Source organism: Cucumis sativus, chromosome 1 (assembly GCF_000004075.3).
Source record: "Cucumis sativus cultivar 9930 chromosome 1, Cucumber_9930_V3, whole genome shotgun sequence".
Classification (NCBI taxonomy): domain Eukaryota; kingdom Viridiplantae; phylum Streptophyta; class Magnoliopsida; order Cucurbitales; family Cucurbitaceae; genus Cucumis; species Cucumis sativus.
This window is the reverse complement of record NC_026655.2, coordinates 4,705,186-4,727,955: the sequence shown is the minus strand read 5'-3', so window position 1 is coordinate 4,727,955 and position 22,770 is coordinate 4,705,186. Positions and strand designations below refer to the sequence as shown.

The 22,770-nt window shown below is 31.7% G+C and overlaps 3 protein-coding genes across 6 annotated transcripts; all 3 read right to left on the bottom strand.

Annotated features, from left to right (window-relative positions):
* Nucleotides 1-237: 237 nt before the first annotated feature.
* LOC101204598 (nascent polypeptide-associated complex subunit beta) lies at nt 238-4,566 on the bottom strand. 2 transcript variants are annotated; one of them, XM_004137473.3, is made up of 6 exons: nt 4,412-4,566; nt 2,951-3,018; nt 2,215-2,363; nt 2,065-2,121; nt 845-883; nt 238-761 (listed from the first exon to the last, which is right to left on the bottom strand). In XM_004137473.3, the coding sequence occupies exons 2-6, from the start codon at nt 3,016-3,018 to the stop codon at nt 583-585; spliced, it is 492 nt and encodes a 163-aa protein (XP_004137521.1). In that variant the 5' UTR covers nt 4,412-4,566; the 3' UTR covers nt 238-582. The 2 variants fall into 2 exon arrangements, with proteins under 2 accessions (XP_004137521.1, XP_031743054.1); XM_031887194.1 differs by lacking the exon at nt 4,412-4,566 and adding an exon at nt 3,589-3,613.
* Nucleotides 4,567-5,629: 1,063 nt separating this feature from the next.
* On the bottom strand, nt 5,630-13,724 carry LOC101210989 (nuclear exosome regulator NRDE2). Of its 3 annotated transcripts, none has more exons than XM_031886897.1 (10): nt 13,105-13,724; nt 11,731-12,463; nt 10,155-10,776; nt 9,785-9,953; nt 8,989-9,349; nt 8,206-8,316; nt 7,535-7,889; nt 6,849-7,074; nt 6,234-6,455; nt 5,630-6,087 (listed from the first exon to the last, which is right to left on the bottom strand). In XM_031886897.1, exons 1-10 carry the CDS (start codon nt 13,644-13,646, stop codon nt 5,934-5,936), a joined length of 3,495 nt encoding a protein of 1,164 aa, XP_031742757.1. In that variant the 5' UTR covers nt 13,647-13,724; the 3' UTR covers nt 5,630-5,933. The 3 variants fall into 3 exon arrangements, with proteins under 3 accessions (XP_031742757.1, XP_031742752.1, XP_011650955.1); XM_031886892.1 differs by having other exon boundaries at nt 9,785-9,956; nt 13,105-13,723; XM_011652653.2 differs by having other exon boundaries at nt 7,535-7,886; nt 9,785-9,956; nt 13,105-13,722.
* A 6,862-nt stretch (nt 13,725-20,586) lies between these two features.
* On the bottom strand, nt 20,587-21,492 carry LOC101204350 (zinc-finger homeodomain protein 9). The gene has a single exon (XM_004137472.3). It carries the CDS (start codon nt 21,354-21,356, stop codon nt 20,823-20,825), a length of 534 nt encoding a protein of 177 aa, XP_004137520.1. The 5' UTR covers nt 21,357-21,492; the 3' UTR covers nt 20,587-20,822.
* Between the last annotated feature and the right edge of the window lie 1,278 nt (nt 21,493-22,770).

The window sequence follows — 22,770 nt, the reverse complement described above, 5'->3', positions numbered from 1 at the left end:
TTAGAAGTACATTACAAATTATTCTAATCAATATTTTGGCATTATTCGATCTACTCCGAATGTGAGGTGAGAGAGTTAGGTACGTTAACTAACAAAAATCATAAAGATTCAGAAAAATCACCCAGATATAGCTAATTCAATCACACAACATTTTAATTTTTTGACCAATGGAACTTATCAGAAATCTAATAAATAAAGATACTAATATCCGTTGTAAAATTTAACAGCACGAAGAGGTGAGAAGAGGGGGAAATGATTACTTAATAAGCATACCTTAACATATTCAAATACAAAGCTGACCTTAAACTTTAATCCCCATATTTTTCCTATAAATTCCGCACCTTAAAAATATGAAAAACATTACTCAGAGGAATTAAGGCAGTTGAAGGGGGAGGGGGCAGGCAATCGAAAATCCATTCATCGGGGAAGTTACATGTGAGCAAGATGGGGTAGGGGGAACAAAGATTAGCAAAAAGCAAATACACGGAGAAAAATGGAACTCTTCCCAAGCATTTTAAAATTATGTAAAGAGAAAAAATAAAGAAAAGCTAAACAAAATCATCTGGGAACGAACTCCTCTATCTAGGAGGCTTGCTTCTCTTCTGCAGCAGCTTCGAAGGTCTGCCCTTCAACAAGGTCAGGAACATCATCGTCATCATCCTCACCATTGGCGGCAGCTGCTGCTGCACCAGCACCTACTCCAGGTGCTTGCTTCTGGAACTGCTCAGCCAACTTCCTCAAGTTGTCTAAGTTATCGGGTCCTAAAATTTAAACACGTAAACAAGTCTTGTTATTTTAGGTAGGACTCAGGATGGAACACAAAAATGCAATCACGTGTACTTACCCAATTGGTTGATAATTCCGGGCAGAATATCCTGCAATTCTGAGAGAAGAAATTAAAATATTAGAGCTGGTCGTGATACATAATAACAAAAGATAGGCAAATAGCGCAATGAAAATCTTGGCCAGAGTTAATAGAAAAGCTTCACCATGAGAAACAAACAAGTCAAAACTAAAACACCCAATGCCATGTTTGTTTTCCTTATATGAAAACATCTTTTTAATTGAGGGAAGAAAAAAAATGTATGCGGAGTGTCATTTTCTAGCATGAAGATGCCACCCTAAGAGAGGCAACTAGGAAGTGTCATTCTCTAGCATGACTTTTTGAAATAACTTTTGGTAAGAACGCATTCATTCAATAAATTAACAAAGTGTACTCCTTCAAACATGTTAAAAAAAATACTGTCACATCAAATGTCACAATTGAAGTAAACCCTTTGTTTTACACATAGTTGAAGGAAACCATATTAGCCTTGTTTCAAATTCCAAGCCAACGGCAGTCATCAGCAGGCAGCATGTTATTTTGCATTAGATCATTTACAATATTATCCTAATCCCGAAGAACTTTACCGCATTCCAAAAGCACATTAAAAGAAGAAGAAAAAAGGATAAGAGATTCAAGACTAATTTAAATTTTCTAAAAAGAACTATCTGAAAAAGTTTCAAGGCTATTTTGTAACATGCTTCATTAGAATAGCTTCATATTTAATTCAAACGATACAGTGTACTAATCATATTAAATTCCTAAACATACTTGAAGGTTCGTGTACAATCAACAGCATTGTCAATACAGCTACAAACATGTAACCGTTCAAATAAAGCTTTTTTTTCTCATCAAATAACAAAATTTGGTCTTACAAAAGTAAGCGGTGGTTTTTTCATCAAATGACAGCACTTTAGGAAAACTTTCGATAATTAATATTCATCACTGTATTAAAAATGGTTTGAGATATCAAAGAATGATTGAAATAATAGGGTAGCAATATTGATTATACAATTAAATAGGAGAAGTTATATTACTAACAGCCAAGTCTGTTGACATCTCTGTAGTGTCATTTTCATTTAGGGACTATTTGTTCTTTTTAAAACGTATGACCAAAATTTGCAAGAAAAAATTGTTTCAGTTTTTTCGATATATCTACTACAAGAATGCCCTAGAATTTAGAACATGAGATCAGTTAAATGTTTATTATATGCAAATGTGGTGAGAGTAAGAAGACATACTTTTCGTTTGAGGAGAACCACTAACAACCCATGTGTTTGCCGCAATAGAAGCCTGAACTGAAATAGATAACAAGAAACAACTAAATGAATTTCATATCAAGATATTGATGGTAAACAACCATGCGTATATATATAGTTGCATAAATTTACCCTTTGGGTTAGTAAATTGAATAACTACATCATCCTTGAAAATGTTGACTTCCTCAATAGCAGGGATTGCATTAACTCCTATTCTCTTCAAGGTACTTTGAAGCCGTTTATCGTCTGTGGTAGTTGTCTTGTGGACAGCCTTCTTCTTCCTTTAATTGACAAAATAAGAAAGAAAACTAAAAATTAAGAAAGCAAACGATTGATCTTAAAGAAAAGAAGATGAAAATGATATTTCAACAGCGCCTCCATTACAGTAAGCACGAGAAATATCAAGAACATATGCCAAACTGAAAGATCCAACACTCAAACAAGCATGGAATTTATGTTAGTATATTCACTCATTAGTCAATTAAAAAGTACCATTTAAATTGACAAAAATTGGAAAAAGAAAAATTATATATGTTGTCGTAAAACATTATCTGCATATCAGAAATTTTAAGAATAACTACGAGCTATTGAAATTCTTAGTTAGTATAAAAATGCATGGCTGAAATTAATAGAACGATGAATGAGAGAATTGAGAAAAGCAGAAATGGATGGGAGAATGGATATCAGCATGGTTCAAATAAATTATTTACCAAAAAAAAACTAGAATGATAAACATCCAGGTAAATTTTATAAGAGTTCCATCTTACGGTTGAAATAATTTATGATTCCTTATTAAATAAATCAAGCGACAAATGATTAAATCTTCTTACACTTTTCGGAACTTTCAAAAGATAAAAAGGCAACCAACCTTCTCACGCTACCTTTTCCACCAGTGCGAACTGCACCAGCCATTTTCTGGAGCTTCGTATGATCCATCTGCACAACATAGGAAGAACAAGGATAAGATTTATGAGATTGTTTCTTTTAATATGAAACAAAAAGGATAAAATTTATGAGAATTGAGAACTTGAAAAATGATTAAAAACTACATTCGAACTTGAAATATTACAGCAATTAAAGAACATAAAAGCGCTAACGAAGAAAAGAAATTTAAAACAGATAAACACATACAGGTGCTTCGTCACGTTTTTTAAAAACTATAACAAACAGAAATCTCATCCGAAAATTCATGTAATAGTTGCAGTATCTAAAAGGAAAACAGCACTAGAATACGTTATCAAGCCCTAGCTTATCCAAAAAGTTAATTTCTATAGTATAAATTATCTGTTCATCGTGTTATCATAATCTTTGAGAAAAATACAAAAAATATAATGTTCATGAAATGTAAGCTCCTCATCCGTACAGTAACTTCAGCTCCACTAAATCCTATAACCTAAGCTGTTCTTTCCTTCACTTCTAAACTCACAATCGAAAAACGCAATTAAAGAACAGTAGAGATTTAAACACGTTCTGTAAAATAATCAAGAAATCCAATAACACAAACACCTCGGCATAAGAAGTCCATCGTCGAAGATGAAGAAGAGCAATCCGAAATGAGTAAGAACAAGAGAAGATTTAGATAACGATGAGAAGTGAAGATTAAAACACGTTCTGTAAAATAATCAAGAAAGCCAATTACACAAAGAAATGAATAACGAGAAGTTTCAAACACGTACATACATATCAAATCGATGAACACAAACACCTCAACAGAAGTAAAAACAAAATCCGGTTAGAAAATGAAAATACGCCACAGTAGAACCCTCGGCAGATGATGTTCATCGTCGAAGATGAAGAAAAGCAATCCGAAAATGGAAGGAAGAGGTCTACCTTGAACATTATCAAGGTATAAATTTATCCGTTCATCATTTATCACAATCGCTGAGAAAAATACAAGAAATGTAATGTTCATGTAATGTAAGCTCCTGTTCAGTACAGTAACTACGGCTACACTAAATCCTCTAACCTAAGCTGTTCTTTACTTCACTTCTAAACTCACAATCGAAGAACGCTTACAGATGGTATAGACACAAACACGATCTGTAAAGTAATCAATAAATTCAATAACACAAACAAGTTTAACATATAAAGACGAAAATCAATGACGAGAAGTTTCAAAGACATAAATACATATCAAATCGATGAACGCGAACGCCTCAAAAGAAGCAAAAACAAAATCCGGCTATAAAATGAAAAAACACAACAGTAGAACCCTCGGCAGAAGAAATTCATCGTCGAAGATGAAGAAGAGCAATCCGAAAATAGAAAGAACAAGAGAGGATTGAGATAACGATGAGAAGTGAAGCGAAAATGGAAGGAAGAGTTCTACCTTGAAGGTGATATTGAGGTTTTTGAGTCTCAGTGGTTTGAAGAGGTAGAAGATAGCCTCAGTATGAGACGGCGCTAATGCTTCATATATTAGGGCGCGACGAAGATGGTGATATTTATCAAGCTGATCCAACGGTTGGGATTTAACCTCACCTCGAGTAGTGGAAAATCCAAAAATATATACCAAAAATTCCTATTGGTTTAAAGAAAGAAAAAAAATAAAGAAAAATGCCTTCTAAAGAATAATACAAATTCTCTTAATTTTGAAAGTTTATTATTATTCTTCTTTTTATTTGGATAAATATTTTTAACATCAAAATAAACTAAAATATTTATAAATAGTAAATTTTAATATTTTATGAATAAAAAATTATATTTAAAATTTTGTAATATTTTCAACAATATCATTTATAATAATTTTTAAAAAAAATTTAAGTAGGATATTTTCATATGTTTAATTAGTGGAAATATAATTTCTTAATTGGATAGATCTTTCAAGTTAACTAAAAATATATTTACATTTTAGTGGTTGGGTTATATTACTCACAGACGTTGTTAGTGAGTTAATGATTGTTAAATTAAATATAGTGACAAGTTATGATTATTAATTTAATTGTAATAAGTTAGTATTAAAACATGATGTATGTAGTTGGCTTATCAAATAAAATAAATTAAAAGCTGTGGCCCTAAAACTTGAATGTAAAGTATGTTTTTATTTTCCAATTTTGGAACACGTTTCTTTCTCTTGACATATTAAAATAATAAATTCGCCAAATGTGATCCTTCAACAAATGATTTATTTTCTTTGATTTAAGTAAGTTAGTGTGTGAAGCAATATTTAAACGTATGACATTTTGATTGAAAACACAATATTTAAGAGTTTGTTTCAATTCAATATCATGATTTTGAACGTATTGATTTGATATATCTTCAAGAGCGGTCCAATGTAAATGGCTAGAAATGGAAGAGTTAGAAGTTACAGTAAAGTTTGACTGATTGAAATAGAAAATTTAAAAAATTTCATCAATGTATTAAAACGTTGTTTATTATTTCAATGCAACGTCTATTTTAAGAAAATTAATATTCTTGAAATAATAATTTATTTTTTAGATGAAACTTTGAAGTAATAATTTAATAAAATCAAACTGTTGGACAGAGGCAAGACCTAAAAGAATGAATACGTGAAGAAATTTTTTTCACAAGTTTGCATGCTTTGATGTATTCCTTGAAATATCTATTTAATTATTAGATTGCAGTTTCTTTTTCTTTCTTTTTTAATTTACAAGCCTCAAATATTTCAACTCACATGTAACCCAAATTTAGAACAAAAACATATAATACAACCCCAGCGAGAATTGAAGCCAACTAATTATATCTCCTTTTGTCTAATGTACAAATTACAAATTAAAGAGGGAGAGGAAAGTGAAGCTAATTCTGGTAGAACATTTTGACCTTCCAAGTTCCAGTATTGAGAACATGATACAACACATTTTAGGCCCGGAGTACATCGTCAAAGATGAGATTCAAGATACGAGTTCATCTTGCAAGAGAATCTCGTATATATCTGTCCGCAGATTGAGCTCTTTATCGCGCATGACTTCTTGGAGATCTGAAAGCTCTTTTGCGCTCAAAACGGAGTTCAGTTTGAGAAAGCCATCAAGCCACAGCTTTTTCGACCTTCACAACACAAAACGGTTAGACAAAGTACTGCTGTTTATCTGAAGCACCAATATATATTAGTATATTGTTGATTGTGAATCGAAAACAAAGGAAACTGGAGCCAGCTTAGCTGGTCTCTAAATAAGAAAGAAATTGGTTATCACCATGGGCAGGAATGAATGGCTCGGAAGAAAACTCGCCGGGCTGAAGAAGGATCGCATGCTGTGTTCAGTTCATATGAAATGTAGCAGCGCCAGAGAAGAACAGAATGGCGCAAATTTTCATTTTCCAATGCCTTCTCAAAGAGTCTACGGATTCTATGAAGTGAACCCCCATAACCCATCTCGAAGGATAATGCAAAAATCCAAAGAATCAGGGAAGGTTGCCTGAGAGTATTACATGCAAATTTGTCAAGCCTAGGGATCCCAAATCTATGTGTAATGCTCATAATTAAACAGCAAAAAAAAAAAAAAGAGGGAAAAAAGATCAATAACAATATATGAGATATAACGTATTTACGATAAAGCTTGAGATTCAGGAAAGGTTCTAGTCAAAGTAGCCATAATTGGATCCAATGATCAAATAGAACAAGTAAGGAAGGTCGTTATGATGCATCCATCATGGTCGGGAACATGCAAGGAAGGTTGTTATGATGGTTAATCAACACCAAATACAAATCGGATAAGAACACAACAGTGCATTTATATCAAAATCGCATGGCAGTTGCTGGGTAGCAAATAAATGTAGCTAGCAAGAGAGCACAAGAAAAAGCATCTTACTTCTGGCAGAAGTCATCAAAAGTCCATCGAAGTTTACTGGGTACCGAATAAATGTAGCTAATCTCCAGAAAAGCACTATAAAGTTCTGGATTTAATGGATAGAACTGCAATCCGTGTGTAATTGACTCCCGAACTTTCAGTTGGCTCAATTGCTTATGATGTCTTTGAAGCATCTTCACATAGTAGTTAAACAAATGTTCTAGTTGATAGCTCTGTTTTCTTCTTTCTGCACATCAATAACAATAGTAAGTCACTAACAACCAACACAACAAACAAAATAATATACAGCATTAACATTTTTGGTCCTAGCTTTCTTTCTTTTATTATTATTGTTGTTGATGATGTAGACATTGAGATCGAAAAACATAACAATCTTGCTTCAGAACGTAGAGCCAAAACAAATTCAATGGTTGATTGACCTCCATGATAACAACTTACCACCGCTAGCTCCAAAAGCTATGATGATAGGCCCTCGATTGTGAATGTTTACACCAGTAGAAACATGAGGGGAGGATAAGGGATAGTGAATTATGTTATGGGTATCGAAATCTTTTGTCAATGATAAACAACTTTTTTCAATATGCCCGGGGAGGAAGGAGGAAACATGTTTCCACTATCAAGGGTTCAAATTCTTATCACTCATAAGAAATAATGAAAAACGGGAGATGCCAGAATTGGTAAATAACCTGGAAGCACCATGGAGAAAGCCTGATCTAAAACCTCAAGGCCAGCATTGTATCCGGTAGTCAACTCCTCAAACAAAGCTGCAGAGGATATGAGAGCCACGGACGAGTCATCTATAACTCCATGGAGCCATGTAGATCGCACTTCCCTGATTTTTTCTTTAAAGCCTTGATGTGCTCTCAGCAGTTGCAAGCTTGATGGTTGACATTTAAATGGACTGTATGTAGTACCACTTCCAAGACAAGATAAAATGTGAACTGCACGATTTGATGAATTGTGTCCATTGTTATGATCATTCACAAGCTCCAATTCAGCATACCAGAAATATAAGAGAGGAGCATTAGACTTCTGATCCTGCTTCAGCAATCACAGCAGTTAAAATTAAATACCGTTGACTCATGAAGCACACATCCCACAGGTAGATAAATATGTTAACTAGAAACGAGTTTCAACATGGATTTGCAGTCAATCCCATTTGAACAAGAACTTTTCAAGGAAAGCTAGCAAGAAAAGCCAATGTGCCAGGACGTTTGACCATTAAGACAGATTCTTTTTCCATATCATAAAAATTATCCCAACAATGTACTTGAAGATTATTTTTCTTTTTCTTAAGAAGTAGCATCCTAATTTAACACACAAGTGAGCATTCACATTTAGAGATACGGTAATATACCACTGGAAGGCTTTCCACGGATGCCAATGCCATATCAAATACTTTTCTAGCATGATCGATATTTCCATAAGTTGCCTCTCTTCGTGCATAGACTCCACAAAGTAACATGTCCTATAATCATCACAAGATGACACCAAGTATTTCAAACTTTATTATTTCAGTTATATAAATAAAATATAACTGGTAATAGTACAAAATGAGAAATGAGGATATGGAACCATTACATAAAGAATGTGTTTCCATTTTTCTAGAATACTGAAGGTGCAATTATTTCTATGCTTCATGAATAGTGGTATTTTGAATTACAATAACGAAGGCAATTAGCCACAAAATGACTCTAGGAACCAGGAATGAAGAATTAATGCAATCCAAAACAAAAGGCATCACTGTTAATGATATAATAATATTGTCATTTAATTATAATCTAATTCCGATTTCAAATTTAAAAGAGAATTCAAGGTCAATATGGGAAAATAGCCTCAATTGGATAGGAGGTAATTATATAGCTTATAAAAAGTTTGGAATATTGAAGATGCAACTCCAATGGAGTTGTTGTTCGTGCTCTTCCACCTACATTAATATTCCATTCTTTTTACAAATTCTTAATAATAGAAATAGTAATAGGAAAAACCTATTCCCCAAATATTCAAAAGATTTTCTCCACAACCCAACAACCTTTTGTGAGAACTAATAACTATCACTATATATTGTACGCCTAGACATTCAAGCCTGGAAAAAAACATACATGTCGAATGTTGATAGTAAATAGAGAATAGACCACACCTGACGATCACTTTTCAAGAGACTCTTTGCCAAAGAACGGCAAGGAGTAACTGAGGAGCTACAAGAATTCATTTTTGTAACAAATAACTCTTCAGCAATTAAAGCAGCTTCTTCCAATATGTAATTACGTGGGAAAGCCGTTAAACAGAGTAAGATAGTGTTGCGAAGAAACTTCATCATCTCAGACATCTGAGATAAGTTATCAGAACTTCCAATAAGGACCTCCATACTGGAGCTACTTGAACTGCTTTGTCTTTTATTAAGAACATCGTGAACACTTCTCAGATGATGTACTATATCGTCCGGCAACACCTCTAAACTAAGTATTCTCTCCATCCAACTTGAATTATTTGAAGATGCCCTGATGGATAGAAAAAAAAATCAATCATTTGTCAAGCAAGAAGGCAAAAGGAATTTTCTTTTGAAAAAAACCAGGGTAAAACATATTCAACATAACCAAGAGATGATCGGTGAAGACAAGAGTTAGCAGCAATAAAAGCTTCTGCTAAATAAATAACCTGGAAACGATAGTGGTACTATCACCAAAATGATACTTATAAGCAAAACCATTCCAACCATTCTAAAATTTTAACCTCATAAGCAAAATGGGAATTGGCAGGCATCCACAGTAATCGCTCCAGAAACCACTTGTTATACATTCAACCAAACAATCTATTTTGTACTTCTATATATTCTTAATACACCACCTGTATCTTCACTGTCAAAAATCTAGTTCAACCTTTTTAATAATATAGTTCTTAATTTCTTATAAATAAATACATAATATAGCTTTTACCTTGAATAGATTTTTCCACTAAAGAATTCAATTAGCTGATAGATTAAGGATAGGCGGGCTTCACTTGAAACCAATGAAAACAGGTACTCTTTGACATCTTCATATAATATAACTCTTAAAAGTTGTTCGTTTGTTTCTCCATCAGGCATCCCTTCATCATGAATAACATCTACTGTTTCACAGTATGAATTCAGAAAAATATAAGCTTGGCGTTCTTAATCAGTAAACATAAGTAGTTCAATCATATTTAATATTCAGAATATGAAGATTCATGGGGAATCACTGATCTATATGTATACATATCAGAATAAATGTGAAACAAAAGAGTTGGTAAGAAATTAACTAAAGTGTGCAGGCAGAGATAGGGTACCAGTTCTTTCCCGGACAGGCATCCACTGTTCAGAGTCTCTTGATGACTCTTCTTTTGACCATCTAGCCCAAGTTGAGGCGTCCTTAACCTCCTCATCAACACCTGCATCAGTGTTGATTCCTAGAATTTTGAGCAAAGCTTCCGTGCTATCTTCTCTTTCAATATCTTCTTCCACATATTCCTCCATAGTCTCCTCTGCTGCTACATCCATTTCTGCAGTAGTTCCTGTGCCATCACTATTTTTATTCTCTTTTGGTGCAGGATTAAACCAACCAGTCCAACCACCCTTTTCATCAGCCTCTAAGACCTCCTCTCTCATAGCCTTTTGCCTATTTTCCTCCTCTTTTTCTAACCATGTAGACCAACCGACGGCACCTTCTTCACCAACTCTTTCAGCATCGGTATTCCAGAAGTGTTCGAATAATCTTTGTTTGTTCCGATCATTTAAATGTAAAGCAGGGCAAAACAAACTAAATTCAATCTCAGCCTGAAATAAAGCCGTAGCCAACTCCTGATATCCAGCCTGCCACTCAAACCGGCACAAACTCATGAAAATATCAACCAGACCAAGTTCTAGTTGAATAAGATCATGCTCCACTGAGGGTTTGCCAATTTGATTGGCCTGTATTGAACAGAAACAAGATAAAAATACAGAGAAGAAAATAAAATGAGAGTTGAATCTATCCCCATATAAGTGATAAATAGATTCATTTAAATACAAAAGAAATGGGCTCTAATAAGAATTTTAGTACGCATACAACTTAAAGAACATTGGAAAAGGAAAATTTGATGGAAACAAGCAAGTGTCCACCCAAAAAGGAGTAAAAGCTTGAAGAAGAAAAACATAGACATACATGATACATCTTTGTCGATCACACTCATTAACCAACTTGGATTTAATAATATTAACACAGTTTCCAGTAACAAGAGTGTTTGAATGAATGGTGGGCATAACAGGGGCAATAAGCCATCTCTTCGCCTAAAAGTCAAATGGTAAAGTAGTACTCTTGGTCTCCTAAGATGTATGGTTCATTATATCTAGGAAGTCAAATGTAATAAAAAGCAACCATTTGGAATTCTAAGTACATGCAATTTTTTTGAAATGGAGACAAACTTCTTTATTAATAATAATAAGAGCTCAATGGACAAGAGAATTATACAATGAGCTAAATAAAGAAGTCCAAACAAGGGAAAAAAAGAAGAAGAATAATAGGGATCAGAAGGTGCAATGAGGAAATTAGGTATAACAAGAAGTAAAAGCACAACTGAACAAGTCTTATTTCCTATATCTAGCAAATTGATGACAAAATTCCCTCAAAAAGCAATGAGGACCCCTTGTAAACAATTTCAAGTAAAACTATGGGCATTATACATAACATAAAAGTATGGTCAGTCAAGTGAAGTATACAATTAAAGGGCAAAATTTCCTCTCCATAAAATACCAATAACATGGCAGATTAATATTTCGCCTCATAGAAGCATATGTCGAGAAAACTTCAGTAAGCTAGATAAAACAGAGAAGAATATGAAAATTAGGGTGATGCCCCAAGAACAAATAGACATTTGATTTGAGAACCTGCCTAATGTGCTGGTTGCATGCAGCCGATAGAGCTTGAATTGCATGTGCATACATTTGTCTCATATCTGAAACCTTGAATCTAGAGAACTCCCCTTGCATGAGATGCAAAAACTCTCTCCACAACCTATAACTCCCAGAATTCTGCAACAGTATCTTTTCCCATCTATTAATGACCACATCAATATTATCTCTGTTCTGATAAGTCTTTAAAAGGTATAGCAATAACTCCTCATTTTCTGGGTTAAGCTCAGCAGCCTTTTCCAATATGCTAATCTTTTTCTCTAGGGTTTGCAAGCGAGCACCTTTCTGAGGTTGCATAGCTGCAACTTTGTCTTGAAACTCAGCAAAAGCTAACCAAGCCTTCTCGTCATGGGGATGCTCCCTAGTTAATTTATTAAACTCCCGCGTTTTACGTAGCACTTCATCCTCCCAAGATTCCTCAATATTATTCGATGTTTGAACATCTGACAAAGGAATGAAATCATCCAATAATGTGTCCGAAGTATTACTAGAAAAACCAATGCGGACACGTTTGAAGTTCTTATGTCGCTCTATTGCTGCATTCTTCGCAGACCAATAGCGTCCACCTGATTTCACTTTATTATCCAACACATCAGCATCAGCATCTCTGTCTAAGGCTGAACTACTTTTATTCCACTGAGAAAATCCATGAAAATTCTGTCCATGTCTTTCCCCACGGTTGAGTGGTCTGTAGCGTGCAACATCCATCCTGTATTGTGATAAAACAAACTGTAAACTTCGCAACCAGTTCGGGATGCTCAGCTTCCATGGAAAAAGAAATTGAAAAAACTGATTCTAAAAGCCTCGGCAATAGTTCCAAACATAATGTTCTTTCTCAAAATTGAAAACTTCAAATTTAATTCTGCCGCTTCCAACAGATATTTAAGTACTCAAGGTTAAAGAGGTCCTGAATTCCTGGCTTCCGCTTCAAAGAAATTTGGGTTTGTAGGTTACAATTTTCAGTCTAACATTATCTTGGGGGTTACCCCTTTTTCCTTTTTGTGAATAAATGTAGATGTAATCTTATTGCCTTTAGATGAATAAATAGATAAATTATCAGATTCATTCTTTTCTTTGTACATATGAATTGGATTTACACAACTAGCGAAATGGGTGCTTTAAACAAGTTCTGGAGATTGATTGAACTTCCACGCAGTTTATTTAAGAGAAAATGAAAACTAGTATATGCATTTCTGTTAGCTGAATTCTTCTCCATCTGATTAAATTGTGAGCATGTATTTTCAAATTTCAAAACAAGTATATTCAACTCTGTTTAAACTCGTCTTCCACGTCTCCAAAACTACCAAGAGAGAGGGATTCAAAACAATCAAATTACGTCGGCATAAATACCTGTAAAGAGAACCGAATGCTAAATTGTCCCGGTCTCCATTAGAGTCGAAGTAATAATCCTTGGAAGGTCTACCATCGGCATCAGCCCAAGCCCGAACATCAGACTTTCTCGAACCATATTCACCAAATCCCCCTCTTTCTTCAGATTCATTCCGCCTCCGTCTCCTCTTCTTCTTCTTCCTCTTCTTCCTCTTCTCATGCTCAGAATCGTCCTCCGAAGCAGAAGACTCCAGCAATTCATATGATCGAGAAGGCTTCTGCACCTCGCGTCTACCACTTGGACCTCCTTCATCTTCCACAGCCTCTTCCTGCTCGCTATCGGCGGAACAGGAAGGATGGACATTGTTTTGAGATGAAAGAGCGTCGTTGATGACAGTTAGGTCAGTGGTGAAGCTGGAGTTGCAGAGCCACTGCGGAACGCTTGAAGTGGAAGGATTGCTTTGAGTCTGGGGATTGTTGGCGACGAACGAGAGCGGGAAAAGGGAAGGTTTGGGGTTTTGCTCTTCAGGTGGTGATTCCTTCTCTTCTGGTGGAGCTTCCATGGCTACGCAGAATTTTGCCCGCGAGATCAGAAAATTTGGAGGTAATGAATTGAAAGCCTAGGAAGGAAATGAAAGAGGCAAATTGTGTTCAGGTCCAAATGAACTTGAGAGATCAGGCCAGGCCCAACTGAATTATAAAGATGGAAAATAGTTTTCATTAGAAACATTAATTAGTATCTCATGCGACCTAGTAATATCATTTCTAGTTATGTTAAAGGCTTGTTGATTTAATCATAAAGAAGTACAAAGTTTTAAGGAATAAATATAAACTTTATTGATCTTCTTTTATACCATTTTCATTTTCCATAACATCATGGGAGAAATAATCTTGGAACGTTATTTGTAAAATAAAATATTGGACAATGCGTCAAGAGAATTCCATAAAACTTAAAATGGTTTTAGATGATATACAATTAGGTTGGCGCCTTCACCCAATATGTGATTTAAGATGATATTATAGTGGTGTGATCTAGAGAGATCCAGTGTTCAAATATTTGTAAAGTTATTTCCTTTCCGGTATTTCGGCCATTATTTATGGAGCAATGTGTGATCTCACGGTGAACTACGATAACTAGATATTTCAACTTAAAAATTTAAAATATTGAATGAACTAATATGATAACTTATTGTAATTAAGATTATAAATTGGGATCCAAACATCATCTTGCTTGTGGCTTAGCTATAAATTTTGTGTAGGGGAAGCATTTATACATATGAATGTAATTGAAAAAACTTTGGAAGAAATGCAATACAATATTAATTGATTCATACGTTACTTTATTTGATACACTATAACTGCTATTTATGAGTTTTCATGTTTTGCAACATATTCGTGATGACTTTCAAATCTAACGAATCCAATCATATTTTCTCAATATATTGTCAGAAGGCAAACTTTCACCAACTGATCTTTCTCATTTGATTATGCAGTCGAATATTCAAATATTTATAGTAGAAAAATGTGATCTTTACCGTAGCGGTTGAAACAGGTAAAAAATCTACATCAAGTTGAACCATTGATAACTTGTATCACTATCTGTTTTAACCATTTTTATTGCAAAATCACATAAGTATTTTTATTTAACTAAATCAACCATTAAACACATGTCAGTAATTTAATTGTATAATTGATTCTCAACTATTGAAAGCTCAAGAGTTGAAAAGTCTATTTAAATCACGATGACACACATTGCAGTGCATTCACAACTCAACTACCAACGTTTTAGGGAGGACCTTTGTTAATTATGATGAATATATCAATTTACATTATTATACATTGCGTATAATTTTGTATTAAAAATATAAAAATAGATAATTTGAGGAGGAACATGCAAATACGACAAATAAATTTCGATTGTTTGATTGGTTTCCGCTCATTCAAGTGATTTTGAGCAAGAGTAATTCTCCCCTCCAATGACACTATAGGATATACCAAAATAAATAAATAAATCATAGGCTCATAGTGCCTATCGTAACAAATTTCAAAACAACAATGATTTACTATAAGACAACAAAATTTGTTGAATATTGAATTTGAAAAGACTAACTAATTGAGACAAAATTAGTATATTGTTTTTCTTTTTCTTTTATTTTCAAATTCGAAAAATCAAAAATCAATATTCATTTTGAAAAAAATGCATTGTTTCCAATTTTAATTTGGTTGCAATCTATTTTGTTAAAACATATTTGAGAATGAAATTATTAAAATCTTAAAATGTCAAATTCGCATTTAAAGTATAATTTGAAATGTAAAATTAATTTTAATAATTAAAATAATATTTTTTAAAATAGTAAAATAACTAAAATATTTATAAACTGTAGCAAAATATTGGTTTATATAAATGATAATCACTTATATGTTTCTGTTAAAAGACTATAATGTCTATTATCGATATAATCTGAAAACTTTCCTATATTTTTTTTATATTTTGTTGTTTTTAAGATTTTCTTAATTAAGAAGTGTATTTTATAGAACCATTTTCAATTATAACAATAATGAATCTAAATATAGTAAAATTATACTCACTATCATTAAAAGATCGCAATAGACTATATTATATGCGTCGCAATAGATCGTGACAGTAGTTTATCGTAGTCTATCAGTGATAGAATGTCATATTTTACTATATCTATAAATATTTTTAGCAATATCGTTATTTAAAATACTTTTTCTATTTTATATTAATTTTTAAGTTGATGAAAGTGATTTTTGATGGCTTTAAAATCATTCACAACCCTTCGTGGGTTTTTCACTCTTCAAAAGATTTATTTACAACACAATCACTTGTTTTTATAGACTGCTTTTTTATTTTCAAAAGTTGGAGTTTATTTTGAAAGTATTTTTAAATAATATAAAAAAAAGAATGTACCTATACAAGTAGTATTTATATTTTATTTTTTAAAATATTAAACTACAAGTTTGATCTATAAACAATCTTTAGACTCTTATAGTGTGTTTGAATTACATTTTCAAGTGTTTAATTTATAAAATAAGTTATTTTAATAAAACTAAAGTATTTGAAAACCATTCAAAATAGATTTTTAAGTATATTTAAAACAATTTTTAGGAAAAAGAATTTAAACAAAAACGAGTTTGTTGAAAAATATTTTTTTCTTAGTTCAATCCAAACGGACCATTAATCTTCTATGCAATAAAATATTTTTCAAGGTTCCAATTTACCATCTTGACTACACATTTGAACTATATAATTGTTCGTGTAGTTTTTGCATCAAAATAATTGTTTGATGTGATCACTTATCGTGTCTGATAAAATATTAAACGAGTAATTTTCCAAGATGTAAGAGCTTTAAAAAAAACAATAGCTCATTTTGGTGTGAGAGGTATAGTGATAAGAGGGTGTTGTTGTAATTTTAGATTCTTGTGTGTTGTAGTACTTTTTATATAACATGTGATTTTTTCCCTACTTTTAAGCATTTTCACACTAATTATTGTGTTCCAATTTGATTATTGGTTTTGAGGGTTGTGTAATACAAGATTCAAATGCAGACCCAGAGCCATGGGATATTAGGAAGAAGGTGTAGGCACGTGCGAGAGCTTGAAAAAGAAAATGTCAGCATGTCAAAGTTCAAACTCATCAAACGAACTTGTAACTAAATGTATGTATCAATCGAAAAAAAATCAAGTAATACACTATCTAGCACCAGTGTAATCGTGAGCACTAGAAAAAAATAACACCGTCAATGTTACACATAACCATAGACAAGTGTTAGAAAAAAGACCTATATCTAGCTACATTCTACAACTACAAGAGAGCAAGTAATCTCAATGCCTAGCTTACTCATTGATTACATGCGTGGCTGAGCAATACACTTTATGTACCAATTTAAACATCAAAATATGGTAAGGTTTGATAACATCCCAATGCAAGGATCCCATACACAAATTAGGTCATAATAACTCGAAACCATACCAAAGGGAAAACAAGTTGAAGGTCAAACTCAAAGTGTCAACGATTACTTCCTCTTAATTTTCCAGTTATTTTCTGCTTTATTCATACGAGTAAAATATATTTTCCTACTAGTCACCAAATAAAAAATAGTTGAAATGCGTTAATAATTTCCTTTTCACACAATTCATATTGCCCTATTCATAAAAAAATAATCGAGCAATACACAATCTAGTACCCGTGTAATTATGAGCATTGAAAAAACAATATAATAACATTGTCGATGTTACACGTAACCATAGACTAAATGTTATAAAATAAAACTATAGATAGTTACATTCCACAACCACAAGAGTAAGTAATTCTCCATATAGCTGTACTCGTCACATATCTAGATGAGTAAGATATTTTATGTATTAACTTAAGCATCAAAGTCTGGTAAGAATTATTTACTCAAACTAGATCATGATAACTCAAAATTTTATTGAAGTGAAAGAGTGATAGGTTAAGCGGCTCACAAGATACATACTCACGACGTGTCAACAATTACTTCCTCCTAACAAAATTGTGGTGATTGTGTTATGGAATAATGATTTAATCTGACAATAAGAAGGGAATTGATTGGTGTTAAAGATAAAAAACGAGTGGTGGATGTGAGAAATGGAAAGAAGAAAGAGAGAATGGGAGAGGAAATAGAAAGAGATAAGATTAGAAGTAAGGGAGGCAGAAAATTCACGTGAGCTGATGGGGAAAGTGAAAAACATTTAAAAATAAGAAAACAAATGAGTATGGGAATGGCATGGAATGAACGGTGGTGGTTGGTGGGGGCTTCATCCAGACTAAACCTTCGGTATAATTCAAAATCATACCACATTGCCACGTGGAGTGAAGTCGACAGCACAAGCAATCCCCATTTGGCCTTATTTACGTACTCTTTTAACCCTTTCCATTTTCGTTTTTAATTTCTTTTTTGGGGTTTTTTTTTTTTAAATATACAAATTGATCAATTATTTCACAAAATTTATTAAACTTGATTTTTTTTGTTTTTAATTTCTTTTTTGGGTTTTTTTTTAAATATACAGATGGATCAATTATTTGACAAAATTTATTAAAGTTTGATTTTTTATATGATGCGTAAATATTTTATTTTTACCAATTTTCCTACTTTTTAAAGTATTTTCTCCACCAATTTTATAAGATTTTTTTTTAATTTATCTTTTCTTACCATTAAAGTAAAAAACATAGAACATTTGATTCAATATTTACACACTTACTAGAAAAATTAAATGTAATACTTTTAAATGTGAGTAGTTTTAATACTTTTAAATGTGAGTAGTTTTGTTCTACCAAATATAGATAATTTATCAATATTTTTTTTTACTTTTGAGAAAATAACTCTTAAATTAATATACAAATAACTAAACTTTAATAATGTTTATTGTTAGATTTTATACATTTATTTAAAATATTGTGATGTTACGATTTTGTATTTTCAACTAATGTATTAGTTTTTAACCTTGTAGCTTAATACAAGGATTGAATTTTGTTTAATTTGTATTTAAAAATCTTTGAACTTAAACAAATATATAAAAAGTTATTATGTTTACATGAGATGACAAATTTATCTCATTTAGTCAATCGCTCGTCATATACGAATTAATTTTTCTTTTTTGGAATTACTTAATACAAAATTGAAAGTTTGATCTTATATTAAGATTAAATAGGCATATAAGAGCTTAAATTTATTGTAGACAAATATTAAACAGTTGAAATATTTTGAGAATTAAAGTTGTAATTTGATCATTTTTGTTTTTAAAATAATATTGAACGTGATCAAACACAACACATGAGTGTGTGTGAGATAGTTTAGAATTTGAAAATTGATTTATTTGTGGAAATATTTACAAAAACAATGGAAGTCATATTCTCTATATATTATAATTGATAGTGCAATTTTTTTTAAATTCTTTAATAATCTTAGAGTATAGATTTCTACTATGTCACAATTTTAATATTTGTAAGATAGAGATTGAATCTTAACTTTATAATCATAACAAAAATATACAAATTAATTATCGGTGAATTAATCTAACATTAATTTAAAATCGTTCTCTCCATCATAATTTATCGGTGTTGATTATCCTGAGTATGTGTGTTTGAAATAATACACTCTCAAATAACGGCATTCTAAACAATTGAAACGCTTAGCAATCACTCAATATCGTCTTTGAAGGGTATATATTTTAAAAGTTTATTACAAAAGAGTTTAAATAGTTTTTTGTTAAGCTATTTTTCTAAAAGTCAATATAAACATGTTCTAACAAAATCTTGCCTTAAAATCTGCCTAATGAGTTAAAAAAACTGTATTATTATTTTTAAAAAAAATAGTGTGATAGTTTTGTTTGTCGAGTTGAATTGAATAAGATGAATAAATGTAAATGTTTGAGATTATAACTTAGAATCACACGTTTAATCGTTTAAAATTAATTATTTCATATTATTCAAATAAATTTGGAATCATTGTAAATACTTACTAAGTGATTTCAAATTTAAAAATGGTGGTCAACTACAAGCAGATTAGTGGGACAAACAAATCAATTTCATTTATAATGAATGTGTTAAGCCTCCTCTCTGTCTTCTTTTGGTTGGAAAGTACAATTCCAACAAATAAAATGTTAATTAACAACAATGATTAAGTGGAGAATAATTATTTCATTTATAGACATTGTTTTATAGAACAATTCTAAAAATGGTTAAACCCCAACTCAAACAACATCATATCACAATATCTCACTTGAAAACAAAAAACTAATATTCATTACTGAGGTCACCACTACCCAATCATCTTATTTATTTCAATATCAAAACTTTCAAAACTAAATTATATTTGTTAAATTTTTCATATTTACTTTTATAAATGTAGTCTTTAATTAATCCATTAAAACACGATTATTATAAAATTAAATTATATTCCATCCATATATATGCATTTGAATCTAATTAATTTTTGATTTTAGTGAAATCTAATTAATTTTTTATTTTAGTGATAGATAGTGATAGGTCAATCATAGTTGATCTAAGTTATTGGAGTTAAATGTTTATTTTTGTTTTATAATTCTAAAAAATTAAAAGTATATTCACAAATATTGTATTATATTTATAGTAGGAACATTGCTGTTATTAACAAAAAGATTTAAGATTTAAAAAATTTAACTTGATATTAGAAAGAAAAATGTAAACAATGAATCAACTATCAAGCTTATTTATCTATCAACACACATATATTTTTAAGTAATTATCTAAGGACAAAAAATTTAACACACATATATATATATTTTAAAGTAATTATCTAAGGACAAAAAATTTAATTAATTTAGTGGTTAAAAAAAAGATGAACCAATAATTGAAGGAAGAAACAGGAAAATGGTCAATAATTCAGAGATCAGAGCCTGTCGTCTGTTCTATGCATGGGTCAGTGTCAGTTTATTCATGAAAAAAATTGGCAAAAATAAACTTAAAAATGGGGGGGAAATAAAAAAGAGAAATTAAAACATACATTTTTTTGTTGTTGTTGTTCATAAGAAAATTAGTTTTATATATTACAACAAAAAGGCAATATATTGATATATAGACTAGACCCCTTAGAGCAAAGAATAACAAAGGGATCTGAAAAGGAAGAGAGAAAAATTAGGCCTCTAATTTTTTTTTTTATACTCTAATTTATCACATTAACATAAAGATTAATTAATTATAATTAATTAATCTTTAATTACTGTGTTAGAGAAGAGGCATTTCCAGTGGATGCAGAATTAGAAGAAAAAGAATTCTTATGATTATGCATCCAAACCTTAAAAACTTGGCGAGTGACTCCCACGCTCCGGCAAAACCTCTCGATCTCATCGTCCAGATCTTTCCTCTGCAATTTCCAACCTAATTTCTCCGCAAATGCCAACATCTTCTCTTTCTGATCCGCCGTGAACTTCGTACGGAACCGTTTTTTACTTCCGCCGCCGCTCCTCTCGGTGTCGGCAGCGGCGTACTCGACGACAGCGTGGCGGTCGTAATCCATGAGGTCGTCGTCGGTGGCGGTAGCGGCGGAGGAGCGGCCACCTCCGGCGATGTAGGTGACTTTGCGGTGGAAGTTACGGTGGCAGCCACAGGCCGCGCAGTGGAGGAGGTTGGCTGGAGAAGAAGAGTCGTCGAGAGTGAATTCACCGCAGCCGTCGGTGGCGTAACTGCCGAGACTGGCTGCATGGTTCCGAAGGCATTCTCTGTAATGATAGTTTGAGTTTTCTCCGTCCATTGTTTTCTTTCTTTTTCTTTGAAAAATAAAATTTGTGTGTGAGAGTTTTGATTTGTTTGATTGAGTATATAATGAGATATGGTGATTTTTTTTGGGATGCCAAACAAGCCCTAATGAGAGAGGGTACTCAAGTTTTGATTAAAAGTGATTCACTTTTATGTATGTGTGTATATATTATATCAAGCTCACATAATACAAAGATATACATGCATGTATGTATACATACATGCATGTGTGATTCATATAAAAAATTTACCGGATCCATAGAAAGATTTAAACTATGATTTTTAAGAGAACAAACACGACATGTTGTTGAATTATACTTGTAGTATGAGTATTATTATATATATGAACAATATTTATGTTTATGTATAATCGGAGATGTTACTTTTTTTTTTACTAAATGATATGATCATATGTGAATTATTTATCGAGTAAAATTTTATTCTAAGAGATAAAAATTATGAATGAATTTAAATTATTTACGTTAATACTTTTATGTTTAGTTACGTTGGCATGTCATGTTATGTATAAATAATAATGTTTGAGTTTTTTGAAAGTAACTTTTTGTGAAAGATAAAAATTAGTATGAGCTAGAAAATTTTAATATATATATATATGAAAAGCTTCATATATAAGTGTTTTTTTAGAGAAACAATTTTTTTATATATATTTTTAAATATAACCAAATAAAAGATATTAATATTTTGTTGTACAACAAGTGGAAGTGGGTGTAACAATTTGAAATAAAGTTAAAGACCACTGTTTGCCAATAAATATTTTCACTTTCAAATACTATTTTTTTTAAAAAAAATAAGTATTATTTGTGACACCATGTAATCTCATTCTAATTAATCCATAATTTGGAAGAAAAAAAACATGCTATCATGAATGTGTGTATATATATGTTAAAACTAGGGGTCACAAATGCTTAAACAATGGATTTCTTTTATTTATTTATTTATTTTAAAGTAAATATGTTCATATTTATTGAGACTTTAATTAACTTAAGAAAGTTTCATTCTGTTTATTTATACATATTCAGGAGAATATTATGACAAAAAAATGTTAATTAAGAAGGAGTGAAAGGAAAACACTGTCTTCTAATTCGCCTTAGATAACATTTATATATTATAATTATTACTTCAAATTCAAACAAAAGTAATATTTCAAAGATGGGCAATGGATTGTGTGTAATATTAGTTGAAGATATGTATTTTGTTCATATAAATCATTGAAAATAAGACGAAATAGAGTATTTATTGAGTCGATGCCATTACTCTGTAAGCATGGGCATGAGATTATAAATATATTTGGTGTGTCGAATTATTGCTATTATTGAAGAAAGGAAGACAAGTCTTAAAAAAAAGGAGGAAGAATCTTGATCTTTAGGCTAGAAGATATACTACATATT